The 14,561-nt window shown below is 38.3% G+C and overlaps 2 protein-coding genes across 3 annotated transcripts; one reads left to right on the forward strand and one right to left on the reverse strand.

The window, feature by feature from the left end:
- Positions 1–658: 658 nt before the first annotated feature.
- LOC106928260 (lipid droplet assembly factor 1) lies at positions 659–4,409 on the reverse strand. 2 transcript variants are annotated; one of them, XM_088008339.1, is made up of 5 exons: positions 4,234–4,409; positions 3,046–3,147; positions 2,766–2,934; positions 2,535–2,680; positions 659–2,006 (listed from the first exon to the last, which is right to left on the reverse strand). In XM_088008339.1, exons 2-5 carry the CDS (start codon positions 3,133–3,135, stop codon positions 1,965–1,967), a joined length of 447 nt encoding a protein of 148 aa, XP_087864465.1. In that variant the 5' UTR covers positions 3,136–3,147; positions 4,234–4,409; the 3' UTR covers positions 659–1,964. The 2 variants fall into 2 exon arrangements, with proteins under 2 accessions (XP_087864465.1, XP_087864464.1); XM_088008338.1 differs by having other exon boundaries at positions 659–2,009; positions 4,234–4,404.
- Positions 4,410–5,892: 1,483 nt separating this feature from the next.
- On the forward strand, positions 5,893–8,887 carry LOC106928247 (homeodomain-interacting protein kinase 1-like). Its single transcript, XM_015004354.2, has 4 exons — positions 5,893–7,093; positions 7,181–7,294; positions 8,320–8,433; positions 8,521–8,887. The coding sequence occupies exons 1-4, from the start codon at positions 5,893–5,895 to the stop codon at positions 8,871–8,873; spliced, it is 1,782 nt and encodes a 593-aa protein (XP_014859840.2). The 3' UTR covers positions 8,874–8,887.
- Positions 8,888–14,561: the final 5,674 nt, after the last annotated feature.

Here is a 14,561-nt window from a genome sequence, read left to right on the forward strand (position 1 = left end):
TTTGGCCAATCGCTCCACAAATCCACTGATAATTTTTTCACAGTAAAGCCACAAACTTTGATGCATTTCCCTGGTGTGTCATGTGACACAAGCACAAGGAGTGCATAACTGGGAGGAGGAAGGAAAATGACATTGTTTCAAAATTTTTCACAAATAAAAATCTGAGAAGTGTGGCATGGAATTGTCTTTATAATAGTTTTCGAAGCACCTTTACGTGCAATCACAGATGCAAGTATTGCAGGTTTTTTTTACAGGTAGTCAAAATGTTATATTTTTGGTTTGATCAAACAGGAACACCTTCTTCCACATGCGTTCTCTGTCCCGTCCTTGACTTGTGGCTTTTTTTTTTTTTTTTTTTTTGCCCATTTATGATACAGACCAAATTTGTGGCCATCAAAACATGTTTTTCCTGGCAAGCAATTCTCAAGTCTTGGTTTCTCTGCAGCTGCTCCTCTTGACCCATTCTCTTCATATGTTGTCTTTTTCTAGCCTATCAGGGAATGTTTATAGTTTTTATTTTTTTGTGAAAACTTAAAACCATATATATAATTTTTCCTTTTCTCTTAAATATTTACTACTTTGTGTTTGTGTATTGCATAAGACCACCTCAAAATCAGTAAATCATTGTGCAGTTGCAAAGTACTGTATATGAAGGGCATTTTAAACAAAATCCATTTATTTCTTCCCAATATGTGGAAAACTCAAATGAAGAAAGAAAGCAAAATATGTTAATTATACACAAAATGTCTTAAAACAGATTTTACAAAACTGTACTTCAAAACACGACAGTGTTTTTGAACAAACCTTTAGAAAAAGCAGCTTAGTCTGAAGTTCATGATAATTAAATGAGGAGCACAGAATTCAGTGAACGTGTTAATAGAGATTGAAATCGGTGAATCATGTTTTTCCATCTGTTCATAATAATTGATCGTATGATAAAGCAACTTTCTGCCGGAAAATCTTGGCTTTTATCCCACATAATGCTGAAAGCAAACGCGCCACATACATGGCAGGCAGTCTTAATGTTTTGACACTTTGGTCACACTTGAAGTACAAATTATACAATAAGAAAAAGAATCTCTTTAATCGTCAGCATTAAGTGTTTTGCATTGGTTCCCTGAAGCACTAGAATAAACAAATTTTTTCTAAAACTGAGCTCTTATTGTCAGAAAATAGTTTTTCCACGTGTGCATTTCATTTAAAAACCTATAGAATTACGACTGAAAGAATGTAAGATAAAAATACTTTTACTTTATTATAGCATTGAGAACAAAATTAATAACTTGGATGATAAATATGATGCAAACAAACAAAACCCCGAAACAATTCTTAACATAAACGTAGAAATTTTGGCAGGAGACGGCACATAAAACACAAAGTCTGGGTTACAATCTCTCCTCCTCCAGCATCAAACATCAGCTCACATGAGGATGACTAAATGTTTAATGCTCCGGTTAGTTTAAGTACGGTCTCGGCTCTTAATACCACAACATTTGCCCCTGGGATTTCTTGTAAGAAAAAGGAATATTAGATTCCTAGAAATGATTAAAATTACCATGAAGGAGACTAGTGGTCGGATATGCTTTTTACTGTGTAATATTATTATTTAACAAACTATATAAATATAATATACTTTTTGTAACTAAAAATGGACCTAGAACACATTTGGAGGAAATGTGCTGCTGTAGCTGCATCACTGTCCTGAAACAGGATGAAGGTTTGACCTGCTCAACAGAGATCAGCTCTTAAGCCCGAATGGGAGAAGTGAGCAGTATAGAAACTCATACATATATTGCACTGTAAACAAGTAAAACTTCACACTCCTTTCACTGATGCAGCAAGGACACTTGGTGTTCATAAAGAAGAGACCTTGGCAGAGGTTTTAAGCTTAGCGGCTCAGATCCTGAGCATCTTCTGTTGAGCGGCGCCAAAACGCCAGGCAGAGAGAAGACGGGGACATTTCCCTAATGCTGCTTCAGTCCTGGAGTCTCTTCTTCACTCTCCTTCTTCTAGTTCAGGAGAAAAGGAAGCAAATGACCAAATGACGGTCAAAAGTTAATAACAGAGGCCACAAACTGTAGATTTTACAATGCATTTTTATTCTGGCCGCTTTTCACCACTGAAGGGTGTGATCTACACTTTTTCACTGTAAGTCTGGCTGCATCTTCAGGGATGGAGCAAGGAGACCCTCCTCTCCAGTTTCTAAACTTTTGCATCTTCTTGGATATTTCTGCATTTACTTTAAGAGACCTTACTGCAGCATGTTTCGCCATGGGGATAGCACATTCAGAGTTATGTGCAGTGAGAGTTTTCCGCTGCATGGTGTGTGTGTGCCTGCAGAAAAGTTCACCGCTTGTCTCATCTGATCAGAACCCTCATGGTTTCTACACGTCTTAATCCAAAATGCAAACATGACTACTTGTAGCTTCCCTTCTACAATTGCTTTCTTCACATTCCCAATAAAATAAGGAAAAGTTTCTGGTTTAAATGTTAAAAAGAGGCACTCTACATCTGTCTGGGGTTGTTCCCTTTACCTTTGTCACATGAGGGTAGTAATTCCTCAGCAGGTTGGGAATGGTGACGAACACACCGGTAACGATGATCGAGACCACCAGGGAGAAGAGGGCGATGCCGGAGAGCACAGACAGCAGAGTCATTCCTCCAACTAACAGCAGAAACGCTAAACGGAAGAATTAAAATCAGCTTGACGTAGAAAGAAAAAAAAAACAAAAACACATTGTTGAGTTTGAGATGTTGCAACGTACCCTCAAAGAAAACAAACCCCACAACCGACATAACTATCGTAATGAGGGCAAACAAGAGGAAGAGCCCAACAGGTAGAGCAGCCATGGCGCTGAACAGCAGCAGGGCGAGAGCTAAGAAAGGCCGACGGCGGAGGTACTGCCCGGCCTTTGTACTCATCACCTGTGCCATCTGTAGGAGAGGAAAACACACCTGGAAGCTCCAATTTGCCAAATAAGTGGAGAAAACACAATGGATGACTGAGGAATGTCAGACAAATACAGGTGGGACGTTTGGGCTGACCTTGGGATCCTCTTGAAGGCGGTTCATCAAGGTCAGCCATCTTTCTCCCAGCTGCTGAGTCAAGCTGCTGTTGCTGCTGTGATGCTGCATCTCAACACACCTGTGAAAACAAAATCAGCCACAAAACACTCTCAGAGATATTCATAGTTCTTAACCTGACTGTGCCTCTGAATTCTTGTCCAAAACTTTCAATTTAAAAGCTTTTTTCCCCCCTTTGTCTGACTGCACCTTCTTGAATACACAACTCAACCTTGATGCAGACAGGGAGACAAAAGTGTAAAAATGTTATTTTGCGGTTGCAATGCAATTCAAAAAGTAAAACTCTTAAGTAGATTGCTTACACACACAGGGTTATATTTCAGTCATTTCAGTTAATTTTGATGAATAGGTGTATGTATTCTTTTGACAAATTCAACTGTGTAGTTTCTTTTTTTAAGATGCTTAGTCACATATTTAAAAAGGAAAAAGAGAAATAAACGTTTTCTGATTTAAATATTGAAAATGTTTGTTTCTTTCCATGTTCATTTCTTTCCACCTTAAATGAAAATTAGAAACCGAGCTTTATATCTAAGAGAATATCCTTAGAGTGGCTTTCAGCTAATTCAGAAATTCCTCACAACAAAGATTTCAAGGTGGGATATGTTGGATTTTTCCAAACGACTCACTATATAAGACAAATCTTAACTTGATTGAGGTTTACTAATACATCTTTCGGCCATAATAGGCTACAATAAATTGAGTCAGGTCAGCAATAAACGACATCTCAGGACACTATGCGCACCAAAAATGTGCAATTTGTACCTGTATTAATTAAACCCATATAATCCGAAAACATAGACACACTCAAAATCTAAGGTTTAAATGCAAACATTCAAACGTTTGCAATTAAATTTTTAATACTGTAAGAGGAATGAATGAGCTGCGGAGCTGTAAAATGTAAACAAACCCAAGTGGAGAAGTGAAACGTGTTCATGTGCACGTCTGAAACAGAAGAGCCATCACGAGTCCATCCAACAAGTCTTTACAAAGAGATGCAGGCTAAATCTGAATTAGTATCTATTTAATTAAAATAATGCTGAAATGAAGGTTTACGCAATCCGAGACACTTTACTGACACGTATACGATCAGAAACAGACCTAAACTTAATGTTTCTGGAGTCACGACAAAGTTCTGCTGGATCCACATACCTGAGAAAAACGCTCACAGTGACCCTGCTTTGACCTTCAGCACCTCGCTGCTCTCAGCATAAAACACCAAATCCTGAAGCTTCCCACAGCTCTTACAAACCATGGTGAGGAACACACCCTTTAAATAAGCACTCCTCTTTGTTTCCTCCCCCATCTTCCTCCTCCGGATTCTTCATGCAGCGGCTGCTGGGACTCACTGCTGCCCTCTGCTGTTGACTAAAGATACTGGAGCACAAGCGGTTTTCAACAAGACATTCATGTACTATTTAAAATCCGATTGACAATATTTCATTTGACATTAAACAGCTTAACCGACAGGCTAGAATGTTTACCAAGCTATCGGGTATATATTTCAAATTATTTTACTATTATTTTTTAAAGACGCAAGTTGCCATAAACTGGTTTGCCCAGCCCAGTGTTTAATGCTCTACTGCCACCTTGTGGTTATCGTGAGCTTATGTTTTCATCAACGAGACTTAATTGATGATAATTGTTTTGCTTTTTCTTTCGGACCGAAGAAAATGTTTAATTAGTAACAAAGAAATTACAGCAGCACAATCAGCACAGAAACAGATGACAAACATTACTCTATTTAAACGTTTTTCCAATATCTTCGCTCTGGAAACTTTTGTATTTTACTTTTAGTATTAGGAATATACCGGGATGATTTCATTTTTAAAATGAAATTAAATTGACTTGAATTTTAATTTGGATACATGAGCATACCAAAAGTCAGACCAAAACAATTTCTCCCTAGCTATTTCTATAAATTAATTAATTTAATCTATGCATTTGTTTATTACTAATTCTGCTTTTTGTGCTTAAGTCTATAAAGAGCATGACTTTTTTTCTTTTTTTTTGGCGAACCAACCAACCCAACCTCTTTTAAACCAACAGAAGACAACAGTTATTCTGACGATCTTTTTTTATTTAATTAAAAACAAACTAACTCTTTCAAATTAGCCAGATTTGTTCTGAGGATTATTTTAATTTAAGAAAAGCAATTGTGACTTTAATAAATTTGCAATGAAGTGGGATCTTTGCATGATAATAATGCTTAACAGTTGAAATATGAACATTAAAATAACCATAAAAGTCGAATATTGGCTGTGAACTGGATCAAACATTTTTATGAGACCATTTAAATACACAATGATAATTAAAAACACACCATCCTGTACATGCAACAAGGACCGCATTTAGATATGAAGTGTTTTTCAATAATTCCGACCCATACAGGAATTGTTATTGCTTTACAATGGTCCCACTGCGGCCTGTAAATTGAACAATTATTTATTTGCCCGATATTATTAATTAAAGAACTGGTAGGTTACCAATTAAGCCAATGGTTGTTTGGGATACTCGTCACGTTCCAATCTTTCCCACACTTTTGATTACTTGTTTCTGTTAAAATGTATTTTTTTTTTATTTCAAATAAAATGTAAAATGTCTAATTTTCTGATCGTGCGAATTGTGGGCGTGGCTTCTGTCAATGTTCCGTCAGCAAGAACGCAACGAAGAAACCCGTCAACTTCATTCTGTCGCTTATGACAGAATGACATTCTGTTTTCTCTTCAACACTTGCTTCAGAAGAGCCAACTTAAGACTTGCATTTTGCTTTTGCCATTCAACCTAGAGATAGCGAATTTAAAGAATATCATGGAAGAAGGGACAAAACTCAATATCAAACTTGAGAAATATGTGGTTCTTCAAGGTAAGCTATCAGTGTACCACACTGAAGGGTTCCTGGGTGAGGGCTCCTATGGGAAAGTGGTCAAGTGCACCAAGCTTGACAATGAAGAACTTGTAGCTGTGAAGGTTTTGCGCAAAGACTGCTTCAAAGAAGGAAAAAAAGAGGCAAAAATACTGAGGAAAATCCTGCAACTCAACCCTGAGAAAAACAACTTGCTGAGGTTCATTGAAAGCTTCAAATATAAAGGCTACTTCTGTTTGGCCTCTGAAATTCTGGATGTGAGTGTCTTTGACTTTATAAAGAGCAGAGATTTTGTACCGCTCAGTCTTCCTGAAATCAGAGTAATTGCTCAACAGTTGCTTGTAGCTTTGAATGCTTTGAAAAGCGCCGGTCTGGTTCATGCTGACATTAAGCCAGACAACATCATGTTTGTCAACCATAGGTCACAGCCTTTGAAAGTGAAGTTGATTGACTTTGGGTTGGCTGTGAAAGCGTCCAAACTGTGGTTTGTGGGCACTGTTCAAGCCATCGGTTACCGGGCCCCTGAAGTCATCTTAGGTCTAAAAATGAATGAAAGTGTCGACATGTGGTCTCTGGGTTGCAGTTTGGCCTACATGTACCTTGGTTACAACCTCTATCCTACACACTGCATATATGAGGTCATTAGGGCTATCGTCCACATTCATGGTCAACCCCCAGATGATGTGTTGAAAGATGGCATGGATGTGCAACACTTCTTCACTAAACTCACTGACTCTTCTCACTGTACGTTCAGACTCAATACGCCAGCTGAATATACAAATGCAACAGGGTATGGAACACAATTTAAAAGCGGCATTTACAACCGCATATCCGGCCTCGATGACCTGCTCAAGACTCGCCCATGGCCGATAGACCCAATGGAGCGTGAAGATTCCCTTGGATTTATTAGCCTGCTAAAACAAATACTGTTGGTAGATCCAGATGCCCGGATCACCCCAGGAGAGGCTCTCGGTCATCGTTTCATAACTATGCAAAGTTTCTCAGGTGGGAGAAATAACTCCAGTGAAGCATCAGCTTCGAAAATGGTGACTGACTGCAAAATTCACGAGTTTGCAGTAGACCATTATGTCATGTCAAGTGAAGAAGCTGGAAGAACAATGGAAGATGCAGCCGAAAGACTGCCAGGTGAGGCTAGAGATTCTGTCCTCATAATTAGTACAAAAATCCCATCATCAAACATTGCAACCACTTTTACAAACCCTCTTTTTTCAGATAAAGAACAGCCAAGAAGGGCCTTAATGAAAGTATCATCCTGTTTAAAAGCTCAGCAAGAAGGTGTGGACCAGACAGACACTGCAGCCGATGGAAGAAACGAAGAACCCTCAGGTGAAGCTCACACTAACTCGTCAGCACTTAAAACAGAAGATGCACCGATCCAATTGTTCACTTCTGATACCAATACAGATATTGGAGGTGTACTGAATACTGATCTAATACAGTAATCAGTGCAGAATTGACTCTAAACATTTTTTTAGAGTCAGACAAATGTACTGAATTACAAATTTATTTGATAACTCGGCACCAGTACAGCATACTTAGTAAATACACATAGATTCATAATGACAAAACTGTAGGTTGACTACCTTGGGCAAATGTGTAGAAATAAACTGCGACACACCTTCCAAATGGTTTAGAAAATGCAATTAGAAATTCTAAGTATAATGTAAAATAAGTAATAAAGCATGGTGTCGCTCAGAGCACAACACGTAGAATTAGACTGAATAGATCAGCCTCCCGCCCCTCCTTCTTCACATTAGACAAAACTGGTGTCAATCAAGTTGACTACGTTTGTGCTGGTTAGTGCAGTGAAAAATTTTGTTTGTGCTGCTTTGGCTTTGAAGTTATTAATGGAAGTTTAAAGGTCATAAGGTCAACCAACCCCCCCACTTTTATGAAATCAAAATGACCTTTAAACTTTCATTAATACCTTCAAAGCCAAAGCAGCACAAACAAGAATATTTGCTGCACAAATCAGCACAAACATACCTGAGTTGATTGACACCAATTTGAAGAAGGTTGGGGGGGCTGGTTGACCTTTTATGACTTCTGGGAAAATGTCTTAATATCTTTAAAATGATAGCGGCACAAACGGAAATTTTTGCTGCACAAACATAATACAAACATTTGACACCAATTTTGTCTGATTTGGAGAAGGAAGAGGGGCAGGGGAGCTGCTTCACTTAGGAGGCACATGGTCATGATACAGAATCTAGAAGTGTTTTTTCGATATCAGGACCAATACAGATATTATTATTGGGTCGGTGCATCTCTACCTAAAACCGTTGAGAATATATATATATATCTCAAATACTAAAAATTATTTCCAGTACAGATGATAAACCTTTTTCCAGATAAGGAGCAGATGGGGAAGACCATCATCAAAGTAAGGCCTTATATTTTTGCTTACCAAGAATCAGCTGAAACTATCGTCAAAACGTCAGGCAAGAGTAAATTTATACCCCCAGGTAAGACCTTGTCTCCAAAACCCTGGAGTACGTTTTTTTCTTTTGCTTCAAGTTTTAAAGCAACTTCTTGCATTTCATTTGACCCAGCCTTTGGATACAGAAGTGGGCAGAAGGGGTCTGAGTCAAAAGCCTCTGGAAAACCTCTGAAAGATATAGAGTGGAAAGAAAGGACCATTATCAAAGTAAAGCCATATTCTTCTGCTGATCAAGGCGGAAAAGACAGAGCTGACAAGAAAGATGTTTCGTCAGAAAAAGCCGGGTCCACTGATACTAAAACTCCCAAGAAATGCTCTGCTGCAGAGAGAAAAGGCATTTTCTGTATAAACCGGAACCCTTCTGATTTTGTGGAAGTTAAAGCTCGGAAGACATCAGCAATGAAGACCCGGAACTTCTTCTCTTGGCTGATCAAATTCATCTCATGCAACAGAAAATGTGACTGAAACAGTGCACAGAACTCCACAGCCTCCACATACAGGACACTGGGCGTTGTCTAAAGACTCCAAAGATCAAGAATTGTGTATCTCTGTGCATAATAAAACCTTTTAATTCCATTAAAAATTGATACAAAGATGTTGTCTGTGTGTGTTACGTTTATCACAGATGGTACATAAGTAAAGGTTGAATATATTGTGTCTTTTCAAAAGTGAATACAAATAGTAGTGTGAATTTCTGACCATGTAATAGAGGTGTGCACTACTGCATATGTTGGTATTGATCTAATACCAACACCAAAACGTTTTATTTAAGTTTTAACATATCAATAAACCTCTGACCCCTGTTTTTGTGGTTTTTTTCCTATGAATTATTTTAGTTCAAACATAAGACAGAATTTTTAAAAAATGTATAGGTTCCTGGGGTTCATTATTTTTCCTGAGATACTCTTGGTTAATTATAGCAAATGCTTGGCACAACTGCTATTACTTGGTTGGTTTGGATATATTTTTATTCTAAATAAAATAAATTATGGTTTCATATGTGTAAGGGAAATCTTAATATTTTTTCAAGTTGCATCTGATCAATGAAAGCTGGAACATAAATCAATCCTCTGGTTTACAACTTTTTAATTCTCTTCGTGTTGCCACTCTAATATTTTTTATTTGTGTTGTTTTTATTTGTTTTTATCACATGAAGCACTTTGAAGTGCCTCGTTGCTGAAATATGATGTACACAAAAAACTGACTTGACATTTATATTTAACTGAATTTACTGCCTGATTGTCTAATGGTATGCCTCCCTCTTGTGTCTAGTTTTGGAAACTGCAACAATACATTGTGTTAGTCGAGTTGTTTTAGTTCAATCTTCTCACTGTCTTGTACTCTTTGCTGGTAATCGGTGTGATTATCACATTGTTTTACCGTGCAATCACAATAAGACAAAAACACAAAAGATGAGGATATTTTAAAAGTGTCTCATCAAAACATGAAAGTTTTTATTTTCTGTCTTTTGCATTTTCCATGCACGCTGTAAATTATGTACAACTTGATCACCACTTGTTGAACCAAATGTATTGTTGTCCATGAAACAATGCTGGTATGCACCCTGTCTGCCTAACTGAGCTAAAAAAAAAACATAAATTCATGTTTATGGGCTCAGTGACAGACTATAGGATTATATGTGTGTGTATTACTGAAGGCAGATTGTGCATTTTTCATTAATGTAATTAGGAAAATAAATCAATTACAAGTGACATTATCTTTCTTGGAACAGGAGCACATAAAGCGCAAGATGCCTTAGGTTATAGGTGAGGCAATATGTAGTTTCTGTGGAAGGTTTTTCATGAGGGAAATCAAGGCAGTTCTACAGGAAATTGAGAAACAGGGCTCCATTTTTGCTTTGCAGCCATCAGGCCGAAACGACCGTCAGAAAAAATAAAATAAAAAGTAGAGTCGCCTTCATATGGTAACAGAGACATTTCACTGCGAAGACGGTGGATGATGAGAATCTCCAGGGACTGAACTGCGTCTTGACCACTCCTTACTACTTCCATCAAAGGAAAGAATTACTCGTAAATTAAGCCGAGCCCTTTGAGTTTACAGCATTAAATGTGTGTTGGTACATACCTGTAAGGCCTGAGTGAGTGAAGGGGCAGTGTGATTGGTTTTGAATCACACCAATAAACACCCTGAGGGTCCTGCAATGACAACTTATTTGGAGCCTTTACAGCTGCCGGCCTTTCTAATTAATCACAGTGTTTTGTATTGAGTAGAGGAGGGGAGGTTTTGGTGAGAGAGAAATGGGAGCGAGCCGGCATCCATCCCTCCAGACTGCTAAACACTGTGAACTCAGTGAACCAATACTGCAGGAGCTACAGAAGAGAGGGTTGTGCAAATGTGTATGCAGCTACCAATTATTACTTTCAATATTTCTGCTGCTGTCGCCTTGACTTCCACAGTATTACTTTTATGGCTTTTTCTTTTCACATAGTGCAACTTTTCGAGAATCTTCACTGACTCTTTTATTGCCATTGTTACTTCAATAGAGAGAGACATGGCAGAGCTCTTCAAAGGACATTCAAAAATATTTATTTACAATCTGTTTTTCACATAGAGTAAGTGGTTGCATGGAGGCAGAATCAAAGCAAAAGAAACTAAGTGAACTAAAAGTGTTAAATCCTTAATTATCTTGTGAATCTTTTGGGGTTTTAAGCAAATATACATGTTGATGAAAACAGAAAAGAATACAGACAATATGTTTGCGTGATATTGTTTCTAATGAATAAACGTGAACGTTTGACATCCAAGATTTTTCCTAATACTTGGTATAGAAAGTAATACAGACATTTTTGCTTATTCTTCTACAGACTGGAAGGAGAATATAAATTTCAAGTTCTGACAGATTCTAAATTGGGTTTAGGTCTGAACTTTGACTAGGCCATTTTGACAAATGGATCTAAATGATTCCGCTGTAGCTCTGATTATATGTTTCAAGGTTGAAGATAACTCTCCACCCCCAATTTAAAGTCTAGGACCATTAGAAATCCACTTAGTTTAGAAAAGCCACAAATATTAAAGTTGGTTTTTCAACAAAATTAGTGCTTTTCCAAAGGAATCTGGTGATCTCTGAGGCTCACGCGGATTTATTCTGTCAGATGTCCCACTTGTTGACGTCAAGCGACGAACACTGTTGTTGTTTGGATTAATGAAAACTGAAAATATTCAACGAGTCCTACAAAGAAATGCATTCAACTGTCTGGGAGCAAATTGAGTGTGTGATATATCTGCTAGGTTGCGTTGCCCTGCTCAACAGATTGTAACCAAAACATGATGGATGGGCTGTCAGCAAATTCCAATTTGCATCCCGTGATTGTAAAACCTAATTACTGCCTGGAGGAGAGGCAATGAGGAGCTGGAAATCTCCTGCCATAGCCAGTCATAACCAGTTCACGTGCAACCTTATGTGAGGTTTCCAGACACGTGTCCCACTGACGTCTGTCCCTCGCTGACACTCGGCAGTCAAAGCTTTCTGTGCTTAATGAGAGAAATTAGGGCAACCTGGTGCCTTTTCTTCTCCTCTTTGTACGTCACTCTTGATACCCAAACCTCTCCATCTCACTGTCTGTTCGTACCTCCTACCTCTGCCTCTTTGCAAGTGCTCACTTTGTTCATGTCCCTTTGTAGTTGCAAAAGGGTGTTCAGCTGGCAGCTGGCCCCACAAGAAAAAAAGATCTCCTTCAGAGTCATCCCAGTGTCAAACAGGATGGCTTTTATTGACAGTAGTGGCGGTGATTTTGTTAGATGATAGGGGATGATTTTGGTACAAGTATTCTGACTGGGGAGAGTAAATGGCTCAAACGAAACTCCCTGCAGAGTGATAAAGGGCACTTTAGGATGAGGTCAAAGATATAATCAACACCGGAGTGACTGAATAAATTACTTTTCAAAAGCATTCGTGTTACTTGAACTTTATATCATCTTGTATCACTACACAGATATATTTTCATGTTGTTTTTTTTGAGTGATTTTGTGTGACATCAAATGAAGTTAGATTTTCACAATTTTCTAAAAATCTAAAGATTGAGAGAAAATTGGTTCCCCTCCCTTTACTTTGTTATCCTAAAATAAAGTCTTGTGCAGGAAAAATGCCCTTGGAAGTCACTCACAGTGCCTATACAAAAAATAAATATATAAAAATACCCCTCAACTCATTGTGAGACATTTTGACGTCAACTGGCTCTTTAAAAGGGGTGAATATTTGTGTGATCAATTATTTTATGTTACTTTTTTTAAATCTCTAATATTCATTATTTCGGAGAATTCAGGTTTCACTTTGATGTTAAAGATTTTTTTATTGTTATTTTTCTGTAAAAAAAGGAGAGCATTAATCAGAGAGGCTCTGGAGGATCTGCACTGGTCCATGTCTCAGGTGGGAGAATTTACTGAGGGGATTATTAGTTGTGGACTCCATTTCTACTCCTCCTTTTTGGAGGACTGGCAAGATAAAAGCCATTAGAAGTCTTTTTGCGACAAGTCATGTAAGGACGCAAGTAGATAAATGTGTTAGGAGATGGAGATACATAAAATATAGAAGCTGGCCGCAGCGAATGGGAAGATGAATAGAGTTAAATAGAGGGCAATCCTAGAAGAAAATATGCTGGAGGCTGCAAAAGCCTTGAGACTGCATGGAGGTTTATGTTCTCACAGGAACATAAACCTCTGTAATTGCAGTGAAATGTGGTTCAATAAAATATTGACTCGTGTGGATGAGTTCAAATGCATGTCACAATTTTGAGATGGCGCTTGAGTGTTAAAAAACTTTCAAAATAATCGATCATTTTTTGTTAAACTCACAGTCATGTTCTTTGTGTTGACCTGTCCCATAAAAGCTGAATGAAGGGGTGCGAGTACTTTCCTGCATTTTGCTGCAGATGAGGAACTTCATTTACTGCTTTAAATAATGAATACCCAGTTTTGTGATTTAAGAGGCAAGGAGAGGAACTGTGGAGTATAATAAAATCTACTCTAAAGCTCAGCATCACCCTAAATCCATTTTTGTGTTATCAATTTGATCTTCATGTATATTTCATGAGCAATTTCCATCTGCAAGAGCTCTTAAGGTGTGCTTTGCCATTTCTTTTCCAAGCATGCTCATCTGATACAGTCAGAGAAACACTTGTTAGACGCTGTGTTGAGCCAGCAGGTAATTCTTACAGTGAGAAAATCACCCCAGCAACAATGACAGCAAGATGATCAGGAAATAGGATTTTATTCCCCGTGGAAATTATACACTGACATCCAAGTGGCATCAATCTCTTTATGAACTCCTTTCCAATTATCATCCTTCTGCATGTATGCTTTAGGTCGCCTGTTTGCTTCCACCAGCAATCTGCGAGTCTCTTTTGCTCAGCCGTCCTGTTCATCAAGCTTTGTAATTAAATTTGCAATATTTAATCAGAGTTTTTCACGACATTAAATTACAACGAGTCAACACTGCCGGCGCGTCCCGACCAAAAACACTTTCATCGGTTACAAATTCAACGAGATCTGATTGAATTACAAAGCATGAGGGGGGGAGAAGCTCAAAAAGCCTGGTCATCGGGTTTAAAAAATAAAAAATAAAAGAGGCTGAAGCCGATCAGCAAAATCTTGTTGCCTGGTGTTGTTTCCAAGCTTCATCACATTTGCAGTTTGTCTCTGAGCGTCTCGGAGTTTGATGAATGGCTGTCGCGGCCGTGTGTTCTCGCATTGTGATTTACCGCTTGAATTATGATTAAAGGGGGGAGATGTTTGAAAGTCGCTGCAGGATGAGAAGCCAAACTTTAAAACGTAAAGAGGGAGGAATTAAAGGTGAAAAGCGGGTGTGCAGGGGTGATGCGGCCCCTGTTCGCTGGGCCTTTTGTGTTTTACAATAAAGAGAACAATGATGGATCACAGTAAAGAGGAGGGGAATGGATGGTGTGCCAACATCCAGTAGTTCCCGTCACTTCATAACTCCCTCAGGAAGGCCTGGATGCTTCTGTGGCCATGAATCACAGCTTTACTGTTAGACCGCCGGACTCACTCAATAAACCTTGACTTGATTGTTTTGAACCGACAGGCAGAAGGGTTACAGCAGACCTGTGTCTTTTGTGTGGATTCGAAAAAGATTATTTTGTTGTAGTTTGTAGAGTAAAATACATATATTTACATACA

The sequence above is a fragment of the Poecilia mexicana genome, unplaced genomic scaffold, assembly GCF_051168715.1.
Source record: "Poecilia mexicana isolate PSO_F unplaced genomic scaffold, ASM5116871v1 scaffold_8, whole genome shotgun sequence".
Taxonomy (NCBI): Eukaryota; Metazoa; Chordata; class Actinopteri; order Cyprinodontiformes; family Poeciliidae; genus Poecilia; species Poecilia mexicana.

Coding starts and splice junctions, on each gene's coding strand:
- LOC106928260 (XM_088008338.1), bottom strand. CDS start 3,135: ATGCAGCATCACAGCAGCAACAGCAGCTTGACTCAGCAGCTGGGAGAA. Junction 2,935..3,045: donor GCCTTCAAGAGGATCCCAAG/GTCAGCCCAAAC, acceptor CCTCTCCTACAG/ATGGCACAGGTGATGAGTAC. Junction 2,010..2,534: donor ACTACCCTCATGTGACAAAG/GTAAAGGGAACA, acceptor CTCCTGAACTAG/AAGAAGGAGAGTGAAGAAGA.
- LOC106928247 (XM_015004354.2), top strand. CDS start 5,893: ATGGAAGAAGGGACAAAACTCAATATCAAACTTGAGAAATATGTGGTT. Junction 7,094..7,180: donor TGCAGCCGAAAGACTGCCAG/GTGAGGCTAGAG, acceptor CTCTTTTTTCAG/ATAAAGAACAGCCAAGAAGG. Junction 7,295..8,319: donor AAGAAACGAAGAACCCTCAG/GTGAAGCTCACA, acceptor ACCTTTTTCCAG/ATAAGGAGCAGATGGGGAAG.